Consider the following 15,248-nt stretch of genomic DNA (forward strand, 5'->3'; position numbering starts at 1 on the left):
CTCCCCTGACAAAGCCACGCTGACTATTCCTGATTAGTCCCTGCTTCTCCAAGTGGAGATTAATCCTGTCTCTCAGAATTGTTTCCAATAGTTTCCCTACCAGTGATGTTAGACTCACTGGCCTGTAATTACCTGGTTTATCCCTGCTAACCTTCTTGAATAATGGTACCACATTCGCTGTCCTCCAATCCTCTGGTACCTCTCCTATGGCGAGAGAGGATTTGAAAATTTGTGTCAGAGACCCTGCAATCTCCTCCCTTGCCTCACATAACAGCGTGGGATACATCTCATCTGGGCCTGGGGATTTAGCCACTTTTAAGCCAGCTAAAACAGCTGATACTTCCTCTCTTTCAATGCTAATATGTTAAAGTATATCACAATCCCCCTCCCTGATCTCTACATCTATATCGTCCTTCTCCATATTGAACACAGATATAAAGTAATCATTTAAAACCTCACCTATGTCCTCCGGCTCCACACAAGATTGCTATGTTGATCCCTAATGGGCCCTACTCTTTCCCTGGTTATCCCCTTGCCCTTAATATACTTATAATACGCCTTAGGATTTTCCTTTATCTTGTCCGTCAGTGGTTTTTCATGTCCGCTCTTTGCTCTCCTAATTACTTTTTTACGGACTCCGCACCCCCCCCACCGCCCCCGACACTTTCTACACTCCTCTAGTGCAGCCACTGTTTTCAGCACTCTGAATCTGCCAAAAGCCTCCTTTTGTTTCCTGATCCAATCCTCTATATCCTTTGACATCCAGGGTTCCCTGGACTTGTTGGTCCTACCCTTCACCTTAACGAGTACATGTTGGCTCTGAACTCTCACTATGTTCTCTTTGAATGACTCCCGCTGGTCTGATGTAGACTTTCCTACAAGTAGCTGCTCCCAGTCCACTTTGGCCAGATCCTGTTTTATCAAATTGAAATCGGCCTTCCCCCAATTCAGAACCTTTATTTCTGGTCCATCTTTGTCCTTTTCCATAATACCTTAAATCTTCCAGAGTTATAGTTACTATCCCCAAAATGCTCCCCCACTGACACTTTTACCACTTGTCCAGCTTCATTGCCGGGATTAGGTCCAGTACTGCCCCATCTCTTGTAGGACTTTCTACGTACTGGCTCAAAAAGCTCTCCTGTATGCATTTTAAGAATTCCGCCCCCTTTAAGCCTTTTGCACTAAGACTATCCCAGTTGATATTGGGGAAGTTACTATTATTAGCTACTATTCGTTTTACACCTCACTGAGATTTGCCGACATATCAGCTCCTCTATCTCTCCCTGACTGTTTGTTTGTTTGGAGGCCTGTAGTACACTCCCAGCCAAGTGATTGCCCCCTTTTTGTTTTTAAGTTCTACTCATATGGCCTCATTTGAGGAACCTTCTAAGATATCATCCCTCCTTACTGCAGTAATTGACTCCTTGATCAACAGTGCAATGCCACCTCCTCTTTTACCCCCTCCCCATCTTGCCTGTAGATTCTATACCCTGGAATATTGAGCTGCCAGTCCTGCCCCTCCCTCAACCATGTCTCTGTGATAGCAATAATATCATAATCCCATGTGCTAATCATCGTCCTCAATTCATCTGCGTTACTAGTAAGACTTGCATTAAAATAGATGCAATCCAACCTTGCATTTTTCACTTGTGCCTTAACAGGTCTATATTTGCTCTGCCTTCCAGACTGACTCAGTTTCTCTTTTATATTTGACTGTGCATTACCCCCTACTGTACCTCCACTCTGTATCCCACCCCCTGCCAAATTAGTTTAAACCCCACCCCCCCCACCCCCCCCCCCCGCCCCCCGCAGCAGCACTAACAAACCTCCCAGCAAGGATGTTGGTCCCATTCCAGTTCAGGTGCAACCCATCCAACTTGTACAGGTCCCACCTTTGCCAAAAACAGACCCAGTGATCCAGGAAACTAACGCCCTCCCTTCTGCACCATCTCCTCAGCCAAGCATTCATCTGCTTTATCCTCCTATTCCTATACTCACTAGCATGTGGCACTGGGAGTAATCCACAGATTACAACCTTTAAGGTCCTGCTTTTTAATCTGCTACCTAGCCCCCTAAATTCTTGTTGCAGGACCTCATCCCTCTTTCTACCAATGTCGTTGATACCAATGTGTACCACCACATCTGACTGTTCACCCTCCCCCTTCAGAATGTTCTGCAGCCGCTCTGTGACGTCCTTGACTCTAGCACCAGGGAGGCAGCATACCATCCGGAGTCACATTTGCGGCCACAGAAACGCCTATCAGTACCCCTTACAATAGAATTCCCTATCACTATAGCTTTTCCGCCCCTCCTGTGCAGCTGAGCCACCCTTGGTGCCAGATACTTGGCTCTTGCTGCATTCCTCTGAGAAGCTATCTCCGCCAACAGTATCCAAAGTGGAAAATCTGTAGATAGGGAGATGGACCCAGGGGACTCTTGCACTACCTGCCTTGTTCTTCTACTCTGCCTGGTGGTCATCCATTCCCTTTCTGCCTGAGCAGTCTTTACCTGCAGTGTAACCACGTCCCTGTATGTGCTATCCATGATGATCTTAGCCTCACAGATGCTCCACAGTGTCTCCAGCCACTGCTCCAGATCCGAAACACGATTTCAAGTAGCTGCAGCTGGAGACACTTCCTGCACATGTGTTTGCCCTGGACACTGGAAGTGTCCCTGACTTCCCACATTGCACAGGAGGAGCACTCCACATTGCCAAGCTGCCCTGCCATGACTTAACCTCAATTTATCCCCTTAAATTACCCAAAAATTAGATTATTTACAGTAGAGACCTTGATTCCCTAGAAAAACTACCTACTATATTTTTTTAAAACTGTAGAGTTTTCTTTTTACTTTTAGTTACTTACACACCTATTTAGAGTTATTCCCTAACAACAGTTACTCACCAACCAATTACATTACAGCTTTCCTGTGACATCAGTGCTCACTTTTTTTTCAAACTCTGGCACGTCTGGACTGCTCTATGCTCCCGGAAGGTAAGTAACTTGGCTGCAATCCTTGGGCTCAATTTATCGGCTCCGCTCTCAGTGTTTTTCCCACAGGTCCGCTCCTGTCCGTTCCGCTCCTGGAAGATAAGTAGTAATAAACATGAATAAACATGGTTCCCTTAGAGGCAGAGACGACGGAGGCAGGAAACAACAGTTGAGTTTGTTTTTGGGTCAGAAATCTGCCTTCGATGATTAAACATAAGATTTTTATGGGGGTAAACCTTTAATGATATGGAAATGGGCTCCCTGTCCAATTAGAGCCAGTTGGGGTGGAAAAGGAGGTGGGTCAGTGTGGGACTGATCTAGACTCCCTGCAGCAGCCATCGCTGAGGCTGTTGGTTGTCCTAAGGGAGAAATCTGCTGATTGTGCCAAAGCCTTCCACAGCACCAGAGTTGAAGCGAGATATCACAGGAGAGCCAGAGGCCTGGCACCTCGGCAAGGCTGCCCCTCATTTAATCGATGCTGACCTGGATCTAATGTTGGAGGCTGTGAGGGAGAGGAAGGAGGTCCTGTTCCTGGGGGAAGGAGGAGGCCACTGCATTGTGCAGAGCATTAAATGAGTCACTAGTGTGTCTTCTTACTGTCTCTGTCTACTGTTTTCCTATTTGCACTGTATAAATACTGACACTTTAAGCCAAATGTCTGGAACTCCTTTTATTGCTGCATGACAGGAAAAGTGGTATGAGGTGGTGAAAGAGATAACGGGTTCCTCCACGGTGAGGACAAAGAGGGTAGATGTGTTTCCTTTATTGGCGGTAAGTTACTAGATGTTTCAAGCTGTTTCTTCCACACATGTGTTAGCACAGGTATCTCAGACTCCCTTCCATGCCATACCCCTCAACCTGCGTCAGAGAGACTCTGCTGAAATGTTCCTGAATCAGGAGAATCCTGACAATCATGGCATCCTCACGAGCTCTTTGCACCTCGAGCAGTGCCCTGCCACCTCGTCATGCAGCAGAGGCACCTCTCTATTCAGTATCATCTCCCTTCACCTCCACTTCTTCCTCTCTCATCTCTTGCTCCTGCTCCTCCCCCATTGATCTATCTCCTTCCAGAGCCTCACCATCCTCAAGGTCCACACTTCCCTGGAGGGCCATGTTATGGCGACTGCAATAGACCACCACAATGATCAAGACTCTTGCAGGAGGGTAATGGATGGTGCCACCTGACCGGTCCAGGCACCGGAATCGCATCTTCTGAAGCCTGATCGCCTGCTCAATGGCTGTCCTACTGAATAGTTGATATTGGTTGCATCGCCTTTGAGCACTGTCTGAGGCTCCTGTAGAATGATGAGCAGCCGTGCCTTCAAAGGATATCCTTTGGCCCCTAGGATCCATCCACAGACTTTGGGGGCTGGAGTGAAGATGTGAGGCAGCATGGACTAGCAGACGATGATGGAATCATGGCAGGTACCAGGAAATCGAGCACACACATAGAGGAAGCTCTTGTTGCAATCACAGACCAGTTGAATGTTGATATAATGGAAGCTATTCCTGTTGATGGATATCATCACCCAGTCACTTGGTGCCTTGATGGCCACATGGGTGTAATCGATGTTACCCTGGACCTGGGGGAGTCCAGCAATGGCAGCAAAACCTAACGCCCACTGTCCCTGCGTGGCAACATCTGTCATGAAATGAATGTACTGTTCACCTCTGGCAAAGAGGGCATCAGTGACTAGCAAGTTGCAGTGGTGTACAACCACTTGTTGGATGCCACTGAGGTCCGCAGCTGATCGTTGGAAGGAGCCAGAAGCAAAGAGGTTCAAGGCCACAATGGCTTTGACGGCTACTGGCAGGACGTGTCGACCAATGGAAGAGTGAGGTGGCAATGTGGACTCTGGTCACTTCCCTAACCAAGAGGAAGCAAGTTATGGCCTTGGCTTTGTCTTTACCAGGAAAAAGTAAGATTAGAAATACAGTATTTTCAGAACTGAATGTTACTGACTTAGATACTGAAGAGGGATTGCCGATTCTAATACAATTTATGGTCAAGATTACAAAAAAATGTCCAGCAAATCATCTATGAGGCATAGTTGACTTTTGATAAATTTAAGATGGACAGGATGGAAGAATATGTCATGGAATTTGATTTCTTTTTGTCTTTCATATAATCTATCTAGAAATTCCTGAGTCAGTGCTTGCTTCAAAATGTTAGATTCTGCACAAATCTCACATATGGATAGACTTTTGGTTTTGACGGGGGTTCAGTTTCATGGTAAAGATTCTCTTTTTGAGTGAATGATTGTTTTCACAAAAAGTTTCTTTAGGGCAGCAGTCCAGCTACCTTTATTTCACAAATTGGAAATTCTGCAGTGACAGAGAATGGAGGACTCTGACTATTGACTCCTAAAATCAATGGGGGCCTAGTTGCAGGTGCTTGTACAAAGAGGGAGTTACTGAAAGACGTTCTGAGGTGGGTCGTACTTTTAATAAATTTGTGGATTAAAACAATGCAGATTGAGAAAGCTGAAAATGATTGAATCCTAGAAATGCACAGGGAATGATAGGTAGGTGTTTGTGATGAGTCTAAGTATCACTATGCAAGGAATTGTTTGAAAAGCAGGAATCAAGTATTTGAAGTAACTCATGAAATGGACGGTTTTGATGAATATGATAGAGATGAACGACATGAAAATATTGCATTAGTGACTGAAAACTTAAGTCGGGTCATGAGAATCTTGGTTGCCAATTCATTCAATTGTGCAGTATTTAATAGTGGCTGTAGCTGTAAGGTGTGGGGTCGAAGGGCTAAACTGTTACTTGGAAACTCTTGACAAGGCAGATAAAAGTAAAGTTAAAGAATATGAAAGCACTACCTTTTTAGGTTTGGGGGCAATAATATAAATGTCTTTAAAGAGGGTGGTCCTCCCATGTGAAATAGCAGGAATGTGTCATTTCATCCGCACTGATGTGATTCAGAGTGACTTACTGTTAAGTTTTTCAATTGAGAAAAAAACGAAGATGAGATTGGACAATGAGAATGTAGAACTGTAAATTTATAATTCACTGGATCAGGACATTATTGTATCCCGTTGAGGAAAGTGTTTCTCGCCAAGAAGTTCAAGAAGTATTATTGGCCTCTGGAGACAAGAGTCTGGCTAACAAGAGGAGAATTATCTGGAAGTTGCATAGACAATTTGCCCTCCTTCGTCACAAAAATTTAAAGCTGCTGCTGAAAGATGCCAGAGTTGTGGATAAAGAATATGAATCCCTTGTTGAACAGATCACCACGCCCCATTGTAGGTGTCCCATTAGTCTGGGAATTTAATGAGGTGGTGGCTATGGGACAAAGATTGGAGTACTTGTGTTAGATTTTGTAGCTATGGTAACCAGGTTTAGCATATCTACAGTAATAAACAAGGACAAACGGGCGATAGTGGATAAAGTTATGGAAAAGTGGGTTGGCACGGGCCTTGCAACGTCAGCAAAATTTCTAAGATAATGGAGGGGAATATGCAAATAACTAGTTTAGGGATATGTGCGAGAACTTAAATATTGTAGTTATGAACACTGCTGCAGAAAGGCCATTCAGCAATGGCTTGTGTGAAAGAAATCATGCAATAGTTGATGAAATGTTACAAGACATTGGTGGATCAACCAAACTGCAAGCTGCAAATGGCTTGGGCATGGTGGTACATGCAAAAAAAACTTTACAAATGATACGGGGTATAGCCCTTACAAATTTGTATACAGCCACAATCCAAAATTGCCTTCCATAATATGACAATTGGCTCTACTTTCTCTGCCCAGTGAAATGCACTACATGCTGGCAGGACAGCATTTATTAAAGCTGAAGCATCTGAAAATTCAGAGCATTAAGACTGCATAAGACAGTCTGGGGAAGACTTTAATTCTGGCAATCTTCTTTAGTATAAGAGGGCGTAGGGAATGGAGAGGTATGGGAAAAATTATAGGACATGACAGGAAAACTCTACTAATACAACATGGGAATCCGACAATAAAAGTACACTCTTCACAAGTAATAGGGATGTGTTATGAATTTTCAGGTACTGAATGTGGGAGAAAGTGATAATGAGGTGGCAACTTGTCCATCACATACCGATGAATTCTGCAATTTTTGAACCAAAGGGACAGGATCTGAGAGCTCAAGAAATAGATACTGACACATACTGATCATGAATGAGAAAATCAATCTCATTCAGGGATCGTTTGCCTAAAGTAGGTTCCTGGGCGGTGTACTGGCCAGAAAGGTCAGATAGTTGGAAGAGCAGGATGTCTATGGGCAAATACAAAAATTGGCTAAATGTCCAAGAGGGACAAGTGAAGGCCATGGATTGGTGAAGGGGAGTTCAAGGAGAACAAGAAAACTTAGTTCAAGTAATGATTCAGGAGATACGTCTAGGAGGAGGAAAAGATCGCTTATGGTGGAAAGGATCTCTAGTACACATTCTGATAAGAGTAGTCCAGAGAGGCCTCAACATGAAAGGCCACAGTTGGACGAGGCAACAGTGTAGCATGGATAGTGCAGAGCCTTCTCAGAAAAAGGACAGAAGCAGAAGGCCCCATGATCAAGAGGTGTTTGTAGCTGCTAATAGATTAGATAGGGTGATAAGAGGCTAAACTAAATTTAAAAAATTGGACAGAATTTGGTATGTTCAGGGATTGCTGATAGAAGCCAACCTGATCCATCTCAGATGGATCTCTGCAGAAAAGGTCCTGCCAGATGAGACCTATAAGGGCAAGGCTAGGTTGGTGGCCAGAGGTTTTGAGTGCTTGGAGGGATAAAGACATCAAGGTAGACCCTCCCACAGCAGGAAAGGTGATTTTGAAAATGTTTTTGGCCATTTTAGCAACCTATTCTTGGAGGTGTAAGTCGATAGATATCAAAGCGGCTTTCCTTCAGGCTGAACTGCTTCAGAAGGAAGTGTTTCTCCAGCCAACGAAAGAAGCATCAGACATAGAAGGGAAGCTCTGGAAGTTTAATAAATGTATTTATGGGTTAAATAACAAATGCCACAGCTGGAAGTTTCAGTGAAGGCAGTTCTTTTACACTTAGGGTGTTCACAACTGAAGGCGGACCCTGCAATGTTTTATTGGTACTATAATAGAAAATTTTCAGGCATCATCTTTATGATGCATGTGGACAATTATTTTGTGGAGTGGCACCAATGAGTTTGAAAATGTTGTTCTTCGAATTAGGAAAGAATTTAAAATTGGCAGTCAAGCTTCTGGGGCTGTTAAATATGTGGGTTTGGAGATAAAGTTGGGTGAGTCAGATGTAACTTTACATCAACGTTCTTACTTGGAAAATGTCAATCCCATCACACTTGGTCACAACTGATTCAGACAGGAAGATACAGCTGCTTCCAAGGATGAAATGGAACAGTTTGTCAGACAGCTCAATTGGTTAGCTACAGATAAGATGCAAGTTTTGATGTGCTAGAACTTAGTCTTGTGATGAAAAATCCAAAGGAGATCTTGAGGACAAACAAAACTTTTTTAAAAAGTGTATGCTGAATTTCCCAGCTTTGGGTAATCCCAAAAATGAAAATCATTTTTAGTGATGCCTCGCATGCAAACCTATGATGGATTTTCCAGTGCAAGAGGGTTTGTGATATTTCTTGGAGAGAATGGGAAAAGTTGCCCTTTGGCATGGGAAGCCAAGAAGATAATTGTTGTGAAGAGCACACTAGCCGCTGAAACTCTTGCACTCATTGCTGTTGACATGGCATTCTATTTGTCTATTTGTCCAAGATCTTGGAAGAAATTTTATATAAAAGACTGGAAGGACAATAACAATAGAATGTGCGGTACAGTGGCGCAGTGGTTAGCACCGCAGCCTCACAGCTCCAGCAACCTGGATTCAATTCTGGGTACTGCCTGTGTGGAGTTTGCAAGTTCTCTCTGTGTCTGTGTAGGTTTTCGCCGGGTGCTCCAGTTTCCTCCCACAGCCAAAGACTTGCAGGTTGGTAGGTAAATTGGCCATTATAAATTGCCCCTAGTATAGGTAGGTGGTAGGGAAATATAGGGACAGGTGGAGATGTGGTAGGAATATGGGATTAGTGTAGGATTAGTATAAATGGGTGGTTGATGGTCAGCACAGACTCGGTGGGCTGAAGGGCCTGTTTCAGTGCTGTATCTCTAAAAAAATAATGTTACATAATTGATCCCTCTGGGATAATGTACATTCTATAAAAAGTGTAAATGAGAAAAGGCTGAGGATAGACGTAGCCAGTTTAAAGCAAATGGTGGAGAGGGAAGAAATCTCTAAGCGAAGGTGGGTAAATACTAATCATCAACTATAGGACTATTTCACTAAGAAGAAGGCCTCTACAGAACAGTTGTTGAAGGTTCTAAAAGGAGGACACCTCACCATTATGTTATTTTTAGAGATATACATATACCTCTTGCCTGTAAATCTTTTTTTAAAAAGGGAATCTGACGATGCTAAATGCTGGTCCCTTTTAATTAATGACTAACTTCAGCGTTAAGAGAACAGGTGATGTTCATTGCAGCTTGTATTTTTAAGGGCTGCGTTTTCCCCAGTCGAGAGTCACTTCTGGACGGAGTGAGCCCAGAAGGGAAGAGTGGAAACTGGTAATTGTACTGAACTGTGAATTGAGAATAAAACAGTTGTAGATCAGACAGTTTCCGGCTTCTGGATTTTTGGTGAATGGACATTTGCCAATTGATCAACAACTACATTCAATACCCACTCTACTGTTACCTGCACAGTGCCAAGGGCATCTTCTTACCAAGTGCTGTGTCCTAACGACCCTCATATGGGAACTGGGGTGATTTGGTTGCCCTCTCTGTACCTGCCTCCCTTTCCCTGCAATAAGCTCCTAATGAGCTTTTTAACTACTTGAGTTCTCCTCAATAGGGAGGACAGTATCCCACCTTTGCCCTGGTTAGCATCAATGGCACCGGGAACAGCATCCTGAAACAGACGTCAGCTATCACAGGCACTTTTGGGCCCGCCACAATTCTATTCACAACTTCGGGGGCCTGAAAAATCAGATTGATTCTCCAATCAGCGATACAGCAAAAGGCTACCAAGCCTGACTCAAAATTTGAGGTTTGTGGTGGAGAAAAGACCAACAGGGTCACCAGTGATTGCCTTATTAATGGAAGTCTAGTCAAATGTGCACAAGAGAAGTGAGTGAAGAGGACATTGGCTGTAAGAAGGACTGGGAGATCCAACCCATTGCAACTGGAAGGAGTCTGGGACTTTTAACCACATGGATACTCTTTTTTTTTTCTGAGAACACTAATGTATAAATGTGATGTGGGGTTTTGAGTGTGTTTAAGTTAATTGGAAATACCTTTCTATGTAATTTAGTGTATTCATTACCTACCAAATACTGTTTTAATGTTGATTTTAGCTTGGTGGTTTTGGAAAAGTCTTAAAGTGAAATTTTGTCATGTAATTCTTTACTCTGTCTGGAGTGTTCATATTTCTTGTTTTAAAGTTAACGGTCTCAACTGAGGTCATAACAATAGTGACAAATGGAGCAACATAGATCAGTTTTAAAAGTATGAATTAACTGAAACATTTCTTAACTATAATTGCCAGTTTTGAATTGATTTTTGAATTATATCAACCCCGACCACCATGTGAAACATTTGAAACATAACAGTATGGAATCACTTCTTTAACGTAACAATCTTGAGTCACTTTTTTAAATTATTTTAACAAAGACATGTTTGCTCCTGCTGGAAAGTGTTAAAAATCAAATCACTACTTCATCACTCTGTGGCTCTTTTGTTCCCTACTTTGAGCCTTGGGTATGCACTAATGTGAATCATCAGCATATAAGAACATGGAGCACGCAATTCAGCCCCGTGAGCCTACTCGGCCATTCAATACGATCATGGCTGATCTCATTTCTACCTCAACTCCACTTTCCTGCCCGTTCTCCATGACCCTTCAACACATTACTAATTAGAAATCTGTATCTCCTCAAATTTACTCAATGTCCCAACATTCACCACACTCTCTCAGGTAGTGAATTCCACAGATTCACGGCACTTTGAGAGAAGTAATTTCTCATCTCTGTTTTAAATCTGTTACCCCTTATCCTAAAACTATGACCTCTCACTCTAGATTAACCCACAAGAGGAAACATCCTCTCTACGTCTACTTTGTCAATCCCCTTAATCATATATACATCAATTAGATCTCCTCTCATTCTTCTAAACTCCAGAGAGCAAAGCATAAACTGCTCAATCTCTCGTCATAAGACAAGCCCCCCATCTCTGGAATCAATCAACTGAACCTCCTCTGAACTGCTCCAATGCAACTGCATCCCTCCAGTAAGGGGACAAAAACTACACAATACTCCAGGTGCTATCTCACTAATGCCTTGTACAGTTGTAGTAACACTTCCCTACTTTTATACTCTATTCCTTTCGCAATAAATGCCAAAATTCCATTTGCCTTCCTTATTACCTGCTGCACCTGCATACTAGTTTTCAGAGATTTCATGCACAAGGACAGCAGATCCCTCTGCACCAAAGCACTCTGAAGTTTCTCTCCATTTAGATAATTTGCCTTTCTATTCTGACCAAAATGGATAACCTCACACTTACCCATGTTAAACCCCATCTGTCAAATTTTGGCCCATTCACCTAGCCTATACATATCCATTTGTAAATTTCTTATTTCTTTATTGCAACTTACTATCCCACCTATTTTAGTGTCATCTACAAATTTGGCTATAGTACCTTCTATCCCTGCATCCAAGTCATCAATATAGATTGTAAATAGTTGGGGCCGAGGACTGAACCCTGTGGCATCCCACCAGTTACATCTTGCCAACCAGAAAAGGATCCATTTATCCCGACTCTGTTTTCTGTTGGTTAGTTAATCCTCTATCCAAGCTAATAAATTGCCCCTAACCCCATGTGGTCTTACCTTGTGTATTAACCTTTTGTGTAGCACCTTTATCAAATGCCTTCTAGACGTCCAGATATACTACATCTACAGGATCCCCATTATCTACTTTACTTGTTACATCTTCAAAGAACTCTCGCAAATTAGACAAACACTATTTACCCTTCATTAAACCATGCTGACTCTGATGGATTGCATTTGACTTTCTAAATGTCCTGTTATTAATTCCTTCATAATGAATTCTAACAATTTCCCAACGACAGATGTTAAACTAACTAGTCTATAGTTTCCTACTTTCTGTCCCCCTGTTTTTTTTTGAATAAGGGCATTATATTAGCATTTTTCCAATCTACTGGAACCTTTCCTGCATCCAGGGAATTTTGAAATATAACCAATGGATCTACTATCTCTGTTGCCACTTCCTGTAAGACCTTAGGATGTAGGCCATCAGGCGTTAGGGGCTTGTCTGCCTTCAATCCCAACAGTTTGCTCAGTACTTTTTCCCTAGTGGTGGTGATTGTTCTAATTTCCTCTCTTTTTCTACAACCTCTGCATTATCGGTTACTATTGGGATGGTACTAGTGTCCTCCATTATGAAAACTGAGGCAAAATACTGATGTAGTGTCTCTGCCCTTTCTGTGCTCCCCTCTAACTCCCCAGTCACATCCTCCAAGGGACCAACATTCACTTTAGCTATTCTGTTCCCTTTTATATACTTATTGAAGCTTTTGCTAATCAGTTTTTATATTTTGTGCTAGTTTTCTTAATTTACCTTTTTTCTCTTTTACTTTTTTAGTAACCCTTTGATCTTTAAAAGTTTCCCAATCTTCCAGCCTGCCACTGACCTTTGCAATATGGTATGCCTTCCTTGCTTAGCCATGGATGTTTTTTCCCCTCTAACAATCTTTCTTCCTCTCTGAGATATTCAGTTCCTCCCAACTAAAATATATTCCAAACATCTGCCACTGCTCATCAACTGTCCTAACATTTAGTCTTCCTGCCCAGTCCACTAGGGCCAAATCTGTCCTCATGCCTATGTAATTACCTTTGTTTAACTCCAGAACGCTAGTGTGGGACTTTAGTTTCTCGCCCTCAAACTGAATTTGAAATTCTAGCATGCTATGATCACTCTTCCCTAGAGGATCCTTAACTATGAGATCATTAATTAATCCCACCTCATTACATAATATCAAATCTAGAATAGCCTGCTCCCTGGTTGGTTCCACAACATATTGCTCCAAAAAATAATCTCTAATACATTCAATGAACTCTCCCTCAAGGCTACCCTTGCCAATTTGATTAATCCAGTCTATATGCATATTAAAATCACCCATGATTGTTGCCGTACCTTTCTTGCAAGCCTCCAGTATTTCCTGGTTTATACTGTCCCCCACTGCAGAACTACTGTTTGGGGACCTAATAGATTATTCCCACCAGGGATTTATTTCCTTTTGCTATTATTTCTACCCAGACTGATTCTACGCCTTGACCTCCAGTGCCTATATCATTTCTCACTACAGCACTGATCTCTTCCTTTTACTAACAAAGCTACACCACCTCCTTTTCCTTCCTGCCTATCCTTCCAAAATACTGAGTACCTTTTGGATATTCAATTCCCAAACCCGGTTTTCCCCATCTCAGTAATTACCACTAAATCATATCCATTGATCTCTCTTTGCACTGTTAACTCATTAATTTTATTCCAAATGCTTCGTGCATTCAGATACAAAACATTTGTTTGTTCTATTATCCAATTTCCCTACTCTTATATGATTCCATGATGCAATATGATGTTCACACGTTCTGTCCCTACCTTGTCACCAGAAAATAAAAAGCAGCCTCATCACTAACCTGCACTCCTACCTTCTCCTTTTTAACTTTGACTTCCTAATTTTCCATGCAACTGACCCCCACCATCCCATTATTTAATTTAATGCCCTATCTACAGCCTAGTTATGCGATTCGACAGGACTCTGGTCCCAGCATAATTCAGGTGGAGCCTGTCCCATCGGAACAGCTCCCTCCTTTCCCCAGTACTGGTGCCAATGTCCCATGAATTCGAACCCATTTCTCCACACCAATCTTTGAGCCAAGCATTTACCTGTTTAATCTTATTGATCCTGTGCCAATTAGCTCATGGCTCAGGTAGTAATCTGGAGATTAGTACCTTTTTTTTGGTTCTGCTTTTTAATTTCGCCCCGAGCTACTCATATTCCCTCAGCATGCAAAACAAGGAAAAAGGTTCTGCTATCTATTAACACTTCATCTATGCTGGGTTTCAACCACCAGGTCACTGTTATGTAGGTGGATTTAAGACTAATTCGCTCAAGGAAAACTTGACTATAATCCTGTCTGTTCATTATTCAGTGACTTCTGCCCCCTCAGCAGTGATATTGCCTTCAGTCAAATACCCTTGCTCACTGTCAAGACTCAATGAATAATCTCTGCTTTAGAGAGGTGACTGGAACAAAGAGTCAATGATATTTGAGAATGAGGGGAAAAATTAGCAAGAAAAGAAAATGAGAAACAACACATAGTATTTTCAAGCTGTACTAAATAGAGCTTTAATAAAATTTCACCACAGCATGTTTCTAATAATTGTAATTACATGAAGATTGTTCAGATATATTTTACAGTGTAGTTCTGAATAGTAATTACTTCCAGTTTGAATACACAAGTGCATTGGATTTTATTTATTAGGATAATATGGCATACTGCTACTAGGTGGAAGAGCAAGAAATTCTCAGTCGATCTGGCAACATCTGTGGAGACAAAATCAGAGCTAACGTTTCAGGTCTCTGACCTTTCATACGATGAGCTGGTGCCAATAAAGTTTTTCACTTTTGAAAGGAAAGCCATGACTGCTGGGAATATATTTGTTGTAGCTGCACAATAATTATGACAACTTTGCTCAGCTGTATTGCTGCAGCATGAAGCCTATTTATTTCTTTACTGGCTATCCTAATTTAATGCAAAATAATTTTGTGCCTGGTATAGTCTAGATTTAATGAAATTCCCAGACAGGTATCATAAAATGATCAATTTAAGCACAATGGACAGAATCTTTTTATGTTTAGAAAAAATAAGTTTCCTAAACAATAGAGCTCTTTTCACAAAAATGTGGGTGCAACAGATGCAATTCAATTTAAATTACAAATACATTCAACATGCCTCCCCAAAGAAAATAATAAAAGCAATAAGGTTGAACATAGAACATTACAGCGCAGTACAGGCCCTTCGGCCCTCGATGTTGCGCTGACCTGTGAAACCATCTGACCTACACTATTCCATTTTCATCCATATGTCTATCCAATGACCACTTAAATGCCCTTAAAGTTGGCAAGTCTACTACTGTTGCAGGCAGGGCGTTCCACGCCCCTACT

The 15,248-nt window shown here is 42.1% G+C and overlaps 1 protein-coding gene across 2 annotated transcripts in view; it reads right to left on the reverse strand.

Annotated features, from left to right (window-relative positions):
• Positions 1 to 15,248, reverse strand: part of LOC137383375 (transmembrane protein 114) — a 174,383-nt gene that overhangs the window by 137,353 nt on the left and 21,782 nt on the right. For both annotated transcript variants that reach the window (XM_068056138.1, XM_068056136.1), the window contains exon 2: positions 2,904 to 3,082. In XM_068056138.1, the coding sequence (XP_067912239.1) occupies positions 2,904 to 2,935 (32 nt within the window). In that variant the 5' untranslated portion in view covers positions 2,936 to 3,082. The remainder of the gene's footprint in view (positions 1 to 2,903; positions 3,083 to 15,248) is intronic.

Source organism: Heterodontus francisci, chromosome 24 (genome assembly GCF_036365525.1).
Source record: "Heterodontus francisci isolate sHetFra1 chromosome 24, sHetFra1.hap1, whole genome shotgun sequence".
NCBI classification, from domain to species: Eukaryota; Metazoa; Chordata; class Chondrichthyes; order Heterodontiformes; family Heterodontidae; genus Heterodontus; species Heterodontus francisci.